This window comes from Trematomus bernacchii, unplaced genomic scaffold, assembly GCF_902827165.1.
Source record: "Trematomus bernacchii unplaced genomic scaffold, fTreBer1.1, whole genome shotgun sequence".
NCBI classification, from domain to species: Eukaryota; Metazoa; Chordata; class Actinopteri; order Perciformes; family Nototheniidae; genus Trematomus; species Trematomus bernacchii.
The window spans coordinates 567,684-581,484 of NW_022987821.1; the positions used below are offsets into that span (position 1 = coordinate 567,684).

At 40.0% G+C, this 13,801-nt stretch overlaps 1 protein-coding gene across 1 annotated transcript in view; it reads left to right on the forward strand.

Moving 5' to 3' along the window:
• Positions 1–3,630: 3,630 nt before the first annotated feature.
• Positions 3,631–13,801, forward strand: part of tns1a (tensin 1a) — a 36,117-nt gene continuing 25,946 nt past the window's right edge. The window contains 13 exon segments of the mRNA XM_034151172.1: positions 3,631–3,862; positions 5,473–5,522; positions 6,107–6,278; positions 6,443–6,493; positions 6,893–7,015; positions 7,616–7,680; positions 8,156–8,239; positions 10,859–10,971; positions 11,066–11,126; positions 11,226–11,301; positions 11,384–11,528; positions 11,835–11,900; positions 12,118–12,243. Coding sequence (XP_034007063.1) covers positions 3,779–3,862; positions 5,473–5,522; positions 6,107–6,278; positions 6,443–6,493; positions 6,893–7,015; positions 7,616–7,680; positions 8,156–8,239; positions 10,859–10,971; positions 11,066–11,126; positions 11,226–11,301; positions 11,384–11,528; positions 11,835–11,900; positions 12,118–12,243 — 1,216 coding nt within the window. The 5' untranslated portion in view covers positions 3,631–3,778.

The following is a 13,801-nucleotide window of genomic DNA, read 5'->3' on the forward strand; positions in this document are numbered from 1 at the left end:
CCCGGGTTTGTTTATAGAGCCTAAGACGCTGTACTTAACTCAGTTAGGAGATTTTCCTTAACACATGGATCACTGTCAAGCTGTGTGTGTGTGTCTGGGAGTGTGTGTGGAGAGGCAAACACACTTTCTCTCTGTCCCTGTTTCATACTTTCTTTCCACTCTTACATCTCTGCCTCTCTCCTATATGATTCGTCATACTATGAAATTCAGCGGTTTTCGCCTTTTTATTTTTATGGACATTGCTATCATTCAAGTTATAATTGATTTGATCGTGAGGTGTGAAAGCACTAAACAAAATCTAGCAAGTCAACCTTGATTTGAATAAACATTTGCAATAAAATGTGATAAAACAAGTGTCCTCACTGACCCACCTAAAAATGTATTAAATTCCTCATCATGCAATATGGTATTATTGGTCAAAAATACATTACAATATTAATCAGGATAATAAGTCTAGCTATCAGGCTACAATATTGGTTTTTCTTACATTGCACATTTTATGATAATTGTAGGCATTATTACATTCTAAGAAAATAACAACATTTGTGGTGCTATTTCAGCTGAATCAATGATCCAAATAATAGTTAAATGTGAAATATAATGGTCAAAATGCAAGTGAAAAATTAAATTCTTCATTCTAGAAACAGATTATTCGCTATATATTTAGTTAAAGTGTCAACAAACAATGTCTTGTATCTTTTTTGTTCGATGATATAGAGGATATGGATTTTTCCGATCTATAGGTTTGTCTGTCAGGCAAAGTCTGCATATATTAAACTGACACACAATTGATCGGACAGCCAGATATACTCTCTCCTCTTCTCTCTCCTCCTCATCCTCTTCGCCTCACCATGTTGTTTCCTCCCTCGCTGCGAGAGAAACAATGACTAACTCTCTGACTCTGTCTCACTTTTCTCTCCAGCCTCCCACTCCTCAGCTGGCATTAAAGCATGTAGGTACGCCGGTGAGTAACACCTCTTCTTTCTCAGTGTTAATGCCACGAGACATGCTTTAGATGCTCTTCATTCATACCTGTTATCATTCAGAAAAGCGCCTGGGTAAAAGTCTCACAAGTACTCTGTCAGGCCAAATGTATGTGGACACCCTTTGACACATACATTTGGGTGCTCTTGTACAATCTACAGTATGAATTAAAAAATGCTGTAAAAAGCACGACCAGTTATTTTCACCGGCCCGGCTAAAGTAACTGGATGGCCTACCTGCCTGTCAGCCGTCCATCTCGTGCACAAACTTATCTCGTGCCCTCATTGGTCATGTGCGCGTTCGTGTGTGTTAGAGGAGGGGCTCTGTAAGGAAGTCTGAAGGAAGGGGCAGATTTTTTCCGGCTGCGTACTTTCAAATTCTAGCGCACTCGAGCTGGTTTCTCCATTCTTACCTACCATACCTTTAAGTAATAGTATTGCCATCAAAATATACTTAGTACCAAAATAACTCCTTTTAAGAATGATATTATATTAGTGGATTATCATTAGTTGTGCATTAATTGTGTATTTAATTTGAATTAGTTTATATACTGCTGAGTAGCTTGACTTAAGATATTAGTTTATCATATTTGTTTGTTTATTTTCATTTTGTATTGATGATCTAAATCTGAAAATGTATAAGAGTTATTTAATTATAAGTAAAAGGTACAATATTTATTTTGAAAATAAAGTTAATTGGAAGCATAAAATGTGTAAAAGTACCTACATTAATAGTTAAATAAAAGAAATGTACTAAGCGAAATGTCCACACCTTCATGACTTTAAATTAAAGACACATTTAGAGGAATTAACTCGATCAATATTCCAATAAATATTTGTAATATCCAAAAAAAAATCTTAACAATGAAACTAGCCATGAGTATTCCAGTTGCACTTCCCTGATTAAATCCAGCCAGTTGACCTGAGGTAAGTGGTTTGACCCTGCCTGTGCCAGTGTAAAGTCATATTTAGCATATACCTTACAAAAGGAGAGAAGCTTCCGGTTCACTGCAAATGGAGTGTGTTCTGTGCCAGGAGCCGCTGTCAAGGCATGCATGCTCAGGTCGACATCTCTAAAAGCATGAAGGGTGTGGGCACGGGCGGTGGGTTTCAGAGAAGGCAAGATTCTCTGAAATTCCATCCTTTCATGAAACCAGAAGCAGCATCTATTCTCAGATACAAGCATCCCTCTGTTTTATCTTCTTCTTCTTCTTTTGTGAGTCACAAAAGTGAGTCAGTGTTTGCGTCAGATTGTTTAGATCGGCAGCAGAAGTTGCGGCGATGATTCAGAGTGAGATTATAAACATAGATTAGTGTGTGTACACCAGTCTGTGCTGAGATTAATTCACAGTCTGTGACTTCACACAGAGAAAAGAGAAGAGAAGGGTCTAAAGTGTGAGAGGATATCAGCCTGAAAAGCAGGAACTGAAAGACATCTGATAATTGTCTTCAATTTGAATGTATGAGATAACATTTTGCATAAAAATATCTGACAGTATCCCAAATATAACAGTTGGTTTCATTAGGTTTCTTATAAGGGTGTAATTCATCTTTGTTGTGTTTCTTTGCTAGAAGCTGTCATAAATTGGCTTTTTATCCAGGTTTAAGCCATGTTTTTACATTTGGCCTTTTTGTATTCTGGCTATTTTTAACTCTCTCTTCAACCAGATGAAGGATCTTAGTCATAGAGCACCTGGATACGAAGTTAGCAGCAGCCAAATTGCATCAGAAAATCCTTCATTCTGTGTTTTTACCCGTTTTAATCACCGGGTCTGTTTGTTTATGTGAGGAGGAGACTCTGTTGATAATTCGGCTGCTGGTAAAAGCTGACCGGGTGCTGATGGAATGTTCGTTTTTCCTCTTCGGACACATCCATGGCGATTTGGAGTTCACATGCCCTAAATGTGACCATATTTGGGTCAGTGTGGGGGACTGATGGGGTCATCCAAGTGCACTGTGGGCAATATTGGAATCAGTTTGTGACTCAGGATAGGAGAAAGTGAGATGCTGTGAATCAAAAATACTGTAAATCAGCTTATAGAACAGTACTGTTATAGCTATAAGCACACATACATTCATTCATAATTTCTGTTTACTTACTAACATCTATTTTTGCAAGATCCTGTCTATAACGCATTACAAACTTATTTAAAATGATTATTTTTGCATAAAATATGGCATTATAATGCATCATATGGCATTATAAAATAATTAGAATGTATACAAACTATGGGAATGCAATAAAAATGTCAATGACTGACTAGCAATTATAAATATTGCATAATACTTGACCTTATTAGTCAATAAAGAATACATTATGAGTATAATAGCATTCCTAAATGTATTTTTTCTCAATAGTTTCAATTGAACTGCTTGATCCAAAAAGAAATACAAAGATGGAATAGGAAAAAAATGTTGTTTTCATTCCATGCTTTTGTAACGCTTAGGTGACTTGAAGGGTAATTAAGGTCAAACACATACACAAACATACAGAATACTCATAGAGTCCACAAACACACAGCTTGGGAAAAAAGGGAGTGAAGAAGACGAGAGAGGCGGTGGGAGGGAGTCCCAAATAATGAGAGATAATGAGAGCGAGGGAGGAGTGCTTCCAGACAACAGAGTGGGCGAGAAGGAGGGAGGAAGCAGTAGAGGGAGACAATCGAGAGGGAAGAGGAGAAGATGGTGCGTTATAGAATCGCTGATGAGGTCTCGCATCTTCTTCTGTCATGAGGACTTTTATTTTATGATCTAAATAGTCAAAACATAGAGAAGTGATTCCCGTGCTGTTAGCCATGCCTCTGGGTAGCTCAATGCGAAGACCGTTCGGACACCTGCGTTCATCCTGGAGGTGGAGCACGGGCTTCCTGTTCGGCAAGGTAGGCCCCTCCCACACAGGAAGTCAAACATTCTGCTAAATATTATTTACATATAGGTCCGTTTTAACCCTGGTAGTGAAAGCGTAATGTCTTTTTTTTGTGTCGAAAACCATTCTTACGGTCAATTAGAAGCCTTTCTCGCTCACGACCATACCATAGGCATACCTACTTTCTTTTATGATACATTAGCTAAAACAGGCATCAAAATCTAATCTTTATATTTTCCTTGATTGTATCTTATGATAAAGTAATGTTTGTGCAAGGGTAGAACTGTTTTAGGTAACAGGAGAACTTGGTTAAGTTAAGGAAAAGATTTGGGTTTGGGTTCAAATCAGTGGGTTAGGGTTACATAAAATACTTAACTAACTATTAAGCAACTAATTGTCAAACTTTCACTTTATAAAAGTCACGTTTCAGAATCCAGTTTAATGTAGGTTTTTATAAACAATTGATTTGCTTTGGTGAATTGGTGCATTACACAAACATTGCAAGGTCAAATAAATTTAGAATGAAGTAAAATACAAAAGTATAGACAATAAAAATATAAACAAAACTGAAGATAAATATGTACAATATAAGATAAATACAAGAAAAAAGCAGTGCCGGGTTTAGAAAATGTAGAATTTGTGCAGAAATGTGAAAAACTGTCCAAGAAATGTGCCCACAGAGGGAAACATAATGATATGCAATGGACAGAACAACCCCAAATACGTTTTAAAATGACATGCTGCATTAACTTTCACGAGGCGTTCATGCACCCGTGTCGCTACAAGACAACAGATTGTTCCTGCGCTGTGAGACGTACCGGCGTAACCCCCCCTCGGCCCCGTGTGAACAGCCTGTTTCATTTTGCTAACACCAGCGGTCCGCCTAGCATCTGCTTCCTGTCAAATCACGGAGAATTATGCTTCCCATTTTGGCTCTTGGGGGGGGCTTCTTGTGTGAGAAGCAATATGGAGAGAGCTTTGAGCTGTGCGTTTAACCTTGCTCCATGATTAGAGAACATCACCACTTGACCATAAAGCTCACAGTTTGTGGAGCTGTGGGGAAAGGTGGAGATAAATTCAGCTGTCGTTCTTCCTCTTACGACGGCTTCATCATCTTCCTCTTCCTCCTCTGGGCAGTCAGAGGAACTCCAGCATGCAGCGGTTCCTCGACAGTACGGAGGATTTAGCAACATTTCCCTCTGCAGGACTGTCACAGTAAAACAGCCTGCTGCTATTTCCCCACTAAATAACTAAGTACAGGAGAGGATCATTAAAGTGTGTGCTTGAATCCTGACACAGCTCCGGATGTTGTTTTATACTTTCCCTCTAATCCCATTATCTCCCTCCTCTTCATCACATCTTCTTCTTCTGTTGTTTCTCCTTTTCCTATCTTTATTCCTCCTCCTGCTTAATTTCTTCCCATATTTGTCTTTCTCCGGAACAGTTTCAGTTTTGCTTCTGTGATGATCGGACTTTTCTTTTTTTTCTGTCAGATTGTAATTCTATAACATCCTCATCGTTACCAGACGCAGTTTGCTTATGAATCGTTTTTCTCCCCCCCCCCCCCCCCCCCCCCCCCCCCCCCCCCCCCCACCCTCTGCATATCTGTGTGTGTTTCTGCAGGCATCAACGAGGTCCTGCAAGAGTGTGGAGATAAGGCGAAAGCAGTCGGGGTAAGACAGATCATTCTCATTATTTTAGATGCATACATAAACAAATACATTAAAAAAAATAGAATTAGAAACAACGTTTATATTTCCTTTAATCTGTGAAGAGTTTTTTTTTTACCAAAATGCATAAATAAGAAGCATCTAAAGTGAATGTTTGGATAAAAAGGGAGACAAATTCTGCAACTTATGTGGAGTTTGATCCATTTTGATCTTAAATTCATCTCTATTTGATGATTAAAAAACCCTTATTTGTGCTGAATATTTCCCTTTTTTTCTTGGAATGTAAATTATCATTCCACCGCTGTTATTGTTCATGCAGGGCTTTACTGCGTGCTCACTGGCCAATAAACACCATCTCTGTTTGGCCGGTGAAATAGATTGCATTTTATCAGCAGAGGTCGTGTCAACAGCCAGTGAGGAATTGTATATATTTTCCTCTCCAAGAAACATAAGAGTGAGCTGCGGGAGTTTACATCTGATCACTTTGAATCTGTCGTTAGCCCGCGAGAGAAATCAGAGAGAAATGTTCTCACAGCAGCGGTAACAAGGCTGAACATTGGTACCATCTCCCCCCCCCCCCCCTCCAGGGCACAGACTGTGGTACAGGCCATGGAGGAGAGCTATGAGGTGGACCTGGTCTACATCACGGAGAGGATTATCTCCGTGTGTTTCCCCGCCGGCGCCGAGGAGCGCAGCTACACCACCAACCTGAAGGAGGTGGCCACCATGCTGCGCTCCAAACACGGGGAGCACTATCTGGTGAGGAACCCCCCCCCCCCCCCAAGAGGAACCGGGAGACATGATTTTTGGACTGAATGCCCTCGTTTTACTGCACAAATGTGGCTCTTCAAGGGACAACAAAAAATGTTTTGAATGTCCATTTGTGCTTTGAAATGTTTATATCCGTCTCTTTCTGATTTCAGATCCTCAACCTGAGCGAGTTTAGGAGTGACCTTTCCAAGTTGAATCCAAAGGTACACCCCTCAGCATCTGTGTTGTTTGAATTAAGACCAGAGCGGCAACTAATGATTATTTTCATTATCATTTAATCTGCCGATAATTTGTCAAAAATTGTCTGTAAAATCTCAGAAAATTGTCTATCCCAATTTCCTGCGGTCCAACGTCTTTAAATGTCCTCATTTTAAATCCGGAACCCAAATATATTTATTTTTAGCGTAAATCTCCATATTTGAGTGGCTGAAATATAAAATGTTCATTAAAAAATGACATTTACATTTTTCATTTTCCATTGATCCACTCCTGAATACTTGGTTGAAGCTCTAGTCCAGACACATGCAGATCTATCAAGTGGGCTCTTGTTTGACAGGAATGTAAACTTAAACTAACTTTTGATCCTTTTTGATTCCCTTCAGGTTCTGGAGTTTGGCTGGCCGGACCACCATGCACCGGCGCTGGATAAGATCTGCAGCATGTGCAAGGCCATCGACACGTGGCTCAATGGAGACCCCCGCAACGTGGTGGTGCTACACAACAAGGTAACGCTGCGAGGAAATGAGTGTATGGTATTACAAGTTGTGTGTGTTTTAATGTGCAGTAAGGCATTATCGAATAGTAACTGTTGGTGGATTAAGGAGAATGACATAGTGGGTAAAGTCTGCATTTTGGAACAATTTTTGGAAGCAAAATAGCCGTAACCAAATTGAAATTGATCAGTGCATGGAAAAAGTCTTGCTAAATATCTACAAAAAACGAATTGTAAAGCTACAATTTGTGTCTGACAGACCTGACACACAGCGGTCACTAGGTGTACGAAAACCAGCAATTGAAAAATGTCCAACTATAAATAATGTCTATAATAAATATGCATATATGGCTGCTGACCTTCCAAAATCCACCTACAGTAGATTCCCATTTTGTTCCCTGCTCTATTGTTGCCTTTTAGAGTCCGATCCGTCACTTTACACAAGCAGAGTGATTACAAACTATTTAATGCTATTTACCGGAGGATTTATTTCTTCCTGTGTTTGTTTATGATGAATACAGATACCTTTTTATCCATTATGAAATATTTTCCTTTTTCAAATAAGCTTGAAATCATGTAACTGAGTCTTGTTGTCTCTGTTTTTGTGTCTCAGGGGAACCGAGGACGCACGGGGGTGGTGGTGGCTGCGTACATGCACTACAGCAACATCTCCGCAAGGTACTAATCACCAACATCCAACACCTTCTTAAAACTCAATATCACATAATTATGGAGTGTAGAAGAGCTTCATTAGCAGAGGTAAATAACCAATATTGAAAATAACCTATGTAAGTGCATTGGTGCTATGACTCTCCTCCTCAGAAGGTTTTATAAGGACAGGAAAAGCAATCCATCACAGTAAGGCCTGGAGGTCTGGGACTTATTAAACACCGTTATGATTATTATGGCAAAAACACTCCAGCTTATTTCTCCGGCTCTGAGAAGAAGAAAATGTCATCAATCTTTAACACAACCAGATGTTAATAGGTGGGAGGGAGCCAGGAGGATTTAATGCTGCTTTGTAATTGATGATGGCCAGGGGATATTTTATAAATCTCTAACTTTTGGAGAAATATGCATGACTTCCAAAATACAGCACAATGCACTCAAGTATGGCAAATAATAACAACAAGTCTAATTTTGTGCCGTGCAGTGCTGACCAGGCGTTGGACAGGTTCGCCATGAGGCGCTTCTACGAAGACAAAGCACTTCCTGTGGGTCAGCCGTCACAGATAAGGTCAGTCATTACCTCACTTCCTGTGACTTTCTGAATCTGATATTCGCTACAGTGAAGAGAAACCACCAAACACTGCATGCCAGGTGTATCGCTTCAACTGTACGACAGCACCGTGGTTGCTGAGTTATGATTGGACAATCACTGGAGCTTTGCAGATGGTCAATAGAGTGCTTTTCAAGGTTTGAGGGGAAGTCAACGTCATCTTGCCGAACTTGTTAACTCATCTTACCATTAGCCGTCAGCTTTTTATTGTCAAGTTGCTTTTATAAAAGGTTTATTTCTCAACATCTCACTGCTAAATAAAACCTGTAAGTATCCTACTCTTTGCCAATTATCTTAGTTTTGCAGTAATCCAATAAAAAGATCCCAATTGGCTGTTGTCGGGTAAACCACCACGATGCTAATTTCTGGGTTGGCCTACTAAAAAATCCCTACAGCACTCGATAACAAGACAAACTGACTGATCATTGTCCATGTCTCCCATTTCATTTGACAGAGTACATTCCTTCACGTTTTTCCGCTGTTTATCTCCAGTTGAATTTTAATTGGGATAATTGTGAGTAAACGTCACAGCCTGGAGAGAAGCCGTCTATCTTGTCTGTGTGAGGGATTCCTCTAGTGTCTCTGGGGAGGCTTGGTGGCCGCTCATTCCAGCATATCAGAGCATATTTAATGGAGTTAATGGCCTTTTCATGAACTTCCAAACCAGAACGGGTCAAACCAATCAAGAGTGGTTTAAAGGTATTCAAACCATTTTGAATGCAGCTCCCTCTAAGGGGGAGTATCATCCCAAACATCCCCCTTTAACTCATAAATCTGCACCTATCATATTAATAGCATTATTAGCTTAAAGGCTTGACCCCTCCCTCTGCTTCTTGGAGAAGGATGAGCAGGACAGAGGTTGCAGAGAATAAACGAGGAAACACAGGAAACAGCAGGGGACTTAGCACCACTTCATTTCAACCATTCTCTAACGGGTCTATACGCTTGCACTCTGCCCCGCTGCTATTTCCTGCTTCGGATATAATTATCTCTGCCCCTGGAGTCTTCAAGTATTATGGTCTGGAATGCGTGACATTAACATCAAGAGTGGGAGATGAGCTTAACCTGCTGCGGCTGCTGCTATAAAAGCTTTTCAAAGTTTGGATTAAAGGTGTTACCTGTTGTATTTTACAGCAAACCAGATGAGCCCACGCTGAGAGGACAGGCTCTCATCCGAGTCAACTGGAAATGGGATGAATTCATTCAGAGTTTCTCGAAACCATTAACTTGTTTTTATGTTCATTGCCCACAAGAGAACTGCAGAGATTTGAGGAACTTAACAAGATCCTTCCACGATGCTTATGTCGACATACAAGTTTAAATAGTGCCAATTTGTTGTCTGGATGATTGCCATTAAAGTATGAAGTGTTTTAGGAGGTAAAAGGTCAAAGAAAGGAGGATGTGAGATAGCTGATGAAAGGAGAGTAATTGAGAACCAGTTACTTCAAGGACTTCTCCCTTTGCTTTATTCTATTTTTGTATTGGATAGAACCGCTGAAAAATGGACAGGAAAGGGTGAGAGACAGGGGAGGACATGAAGCAAAGAGAAGCATTGATAGCTCCTTTGCTGACATAGGGTATTCATTTAGTCTGGAGAGATGGAAGTGTACAAATACTGTATTTATTGAGGTTTGAGGGAAAGAATGTAAGCCTTAAAGGGGCACTATTAAGCTGATGAAAGAGATATTGAATTAAGTAATATAATGGAAGAAACTCCATGTTGGTGTATTTTATTAACTAAATACTAAAACAATAGGTGCAAAAAAAAGTGAAAGGGCCATCTGCAATTATTCCGTTTTCCTGCTCAGCTCAATTTGGGACTTCCCTAACATTTTAATATCTCTTACTTCTTGTTTGAATCATTCATTGATAAAAAACACACACACACACACGTTGTTGATTCCCAGCGCTGTTCTCCCCCGCTCTGTTTAATTGAATTTCTACGAGGCTAAACCATCTGGCCACTGACAGCCGAGGAGGGGGGGGGGCGTCTGCATGTGGCGACCCCACGGTCAAGGTCGCGTTCGGTACCATCATTATTATCATCATTAACAACCAGACCACACTAACTCAGCAGACCCCGACTGGCCTCTGTACACACACAGTCACTCTGACATTTCCCGCAGTGTGTAAAGCTGCTTTTATAGTCAGTGGGAGTCAACAGCAGGGCTCTCAGGTATTGACCAAAATAACAAAGTCATATCACACAACCTGATTTAAATAATACCTGCATTCGTGCTAATACACTGTATATATATTGTAATATACATTTATTTTATTTTAGCTTTTTATTGCACATTATAACTTGTGCCACTGTTACGAAACCCATTACCCCCTTGGAGAAATTAACTATTTTGACTTTGATAAGGGGAACTGATATTATTTTTATTTTAAATATGTTTGTACAATACCCAGCAATAGGTAAAGGTGAGACACACATGATGAGAGTTTAATTTGATTGGATTTGGTGTGTTTTCTAGCTAGAGGTGGGATACTTGTTTAAGAACAGTCGTCATTATTATCAGTATATATTGTAGAAGTTATACACAGACGTTGCTTGTCTTCCTTTATCTGTAGATATGTGCAATACTTCAACGGCCTTCTTTCCGGACACATCAAAATCAACAACAAGCCCCTGTTCCTGCATCACGTCATCATGCACGGCATACCCAACTTTGAGGCCAAAGGAGGTGAGAATCTGACTCTGCTAACACACACAGAAAGAACCTACTGTTTTTGTTTCCTCTGAAATTCTTCAATGACTTTCTTTATTTCTCTTTACAGGCTGCCGTCCGTTCCTGAAGGTCTACCAGGCAATGCAACCAGTCTATACGTCAGGAATATAGTACGGAAACCTTCATTCCACTTCAGTGTAGTTTGAATAAAGAACTTTATTGTCCCGTTTATTGGATTTAACACGACATTATTCATGTTTTCTCTACAGCAATGTGCAAGGAGACAGCAACACCAGTATCTGCATCACTATTGAACCCGGGCTGCTTCTGAAGGGAGACATCCTGGTAAGATTCCATTATTTAAAATACGATGTTAATGCTGATTGTTGAGTTGATTCATGTATTGATGTTTTCTACCTTATCTTAGCTGAAGTGTTACCACAAGAGGTTCAGGAACTCCACCCGAGATGTGATGTTCAGGGTGCAGTTCCACACCTGCGCCATCCACGACCTGGGGGTGGTGTTCGGGAAGAACGAGCTGGACGAGACCTTCAAAGGTAACGGCACTTCGGGTGGGTGTGAATTTTCAGTATTTGTCATTGTGTGTGTGTGTGTGTGTGGGATAATTGTCAATCACAGAACAATGCATTAAATATGAACAAATATATTTCTTCTTACATTTAGTGCTACAAATCAATGTGGATTGTTTTAATGAAGTTAAAAGTTATGAGCTCTAAATTTAAATATTGCCATCTGATCTATGATTGTCTGTTTTTTTTTCTTTTTTGTGTGTATTTTACTTTTATCGTCATGCAGTTTTGTGTGTGTTTGTGTCCTTTGTTTTAAAAATATTATTTTTATACTGTGTCTCTATGCAGATGAGAGGTTCCCAGAGCATGGGAAGGTGGAGTTTGTTTTCTCATATGGACCAGACAAAATCAGAGGTAATCCAATTCACCTGACTGAAGGGGAAAATGGTGTAGAACATTGAACAAATATATATTCACAACTTACTGTAACTTGTTATAGTTATCTAACATGATATGTTGGATAGCTTTTTAAAACATTGACAACAGATGTATGCCAACTTAAAGAAAGTATTTGGTTTTTATTTTTTATTTTGCGAGTACTCCATTACCCATCATGCCATATGTCCCTCAGGCCTAGGACACCTGGAAAACGGGCCAAGTGTTTCTGTGGACTACAACACCCAAGATCCTCTGATCCGCTGGGACTCATACGAGAGCTTCAGCCAACGCTGTGAGGAGACTGTGGACGGAGACCTCGGTATGTACACACACACACACACCCATCCACACACACAAACAGGTACAAATATGTGGCTTTGATGCACTCTACCTAAGACAAGTGCCTTTCTACTCCTCTCCACCTCCAAACCCTTCTTTGAGCTCTCCCCCACCCACTCCCCCTGGTCTGTCAATTAGTCCTTTAAATAGCTGCTGCAGAAATAGGGGGGCGTCAGTCGCCTTGTCGGTAGCTGCCCACTTCCCAGGGGGGGGGTGTAACCTGAGACCCCACCGGCAAGCCCAAGTCCCACATGAGCCCAAACCTCCATCCAGTGGAGTATCAGTGCAAGAAATGCCAAACACCCCAAATATTGCATAAAGTAAAGGCTAGGCCACCATTAAAGGGGACCTATTATGCAAAATCCACTTTTTCATGTCTTTTATATATAAACACGTGTCCCCTCTGTGTAAAGAGACTCTGAAGTATCAGGAAAAAAGATTCTCTCTCTTTTTGTCCTGATCCATTTATATAAAAACCTGTCTGAAAATGAGCTGATCAGATTTTGGCCACTTTATGATGTCATAACGAGTTTTTGGCTTGTGTAACCATGAGCCAATCACCAACCAAAGTAATCCCCCCCACCTTATCACCTGCATCTCCTCCTAGAGCACCATTGTGTTCTTTTTAACCAAATATCTCTCAGAGGGGCGTGGGGAGGGGCTCCTTATTTTCATCTAAAGTAACAGACAGAGAATCAGCTCTTTTGAAACAGGGCTGAAACAGAGGGGATTATGGGATGCTGCAATGATCTGTTTGGTGTTTGGAGCCAAACACTTCAGAGAAATGTTTTGTATAGATCTGAGACCTATAATATATTGATGAAAAACAGTATAATAGGGGACCTTTAAGGGTGAATTTCTTCATTAAACTCACACATTAATATTATCAGAAAATGCTGTGTTTAAAAAAAAAAACGATAAACATATTCAATACATTTTCAAGAAGCAACATTAGGGATAGGGCTTATTCACATGTTGTGTCCTAGTGTACTCCTATTTCTATTATATACTCATACATCAATCAATAAATCAACCCTGCGTCCATCCCACAGTTTACCACTCTGTTCACAAACATCATTCATAATCAACGCTACCCAATCAAGAAAGCCTATGATAATCACCATTTGCATACTTTTTAAACGTTGTGATATTTTGGCTTTGTTTCATTTCCCTCTCTTGTTCATTCATCCAAATCACCCTCATAAACGCAAACCCAACATTGTTTCAATTTTAAATGAATTTGGTCCAGTTACCTGAATTTCAATGCATGCGACTGGAGTTTGTAAGAAGTGTTATCCTGAGGGTTATCCCTTAACATAACTGGCAGTCAGTGATGATGAGATTTATGATTATTGCTGTTAATCTAAGAAACAGGAGGGTGTACTCGCACTCAGTTGAGTCAGTACTTGGCAGTCATTGTAGTGCTGCATCCACTTTTATATATGTGATTTTTTACGGCTTCACAAAGACCCATTTCATTTTTATGAACATCCCCAGAGAACCGTTGCGGTAATTGCTGTGTTGCGTGAAGGTCAGTG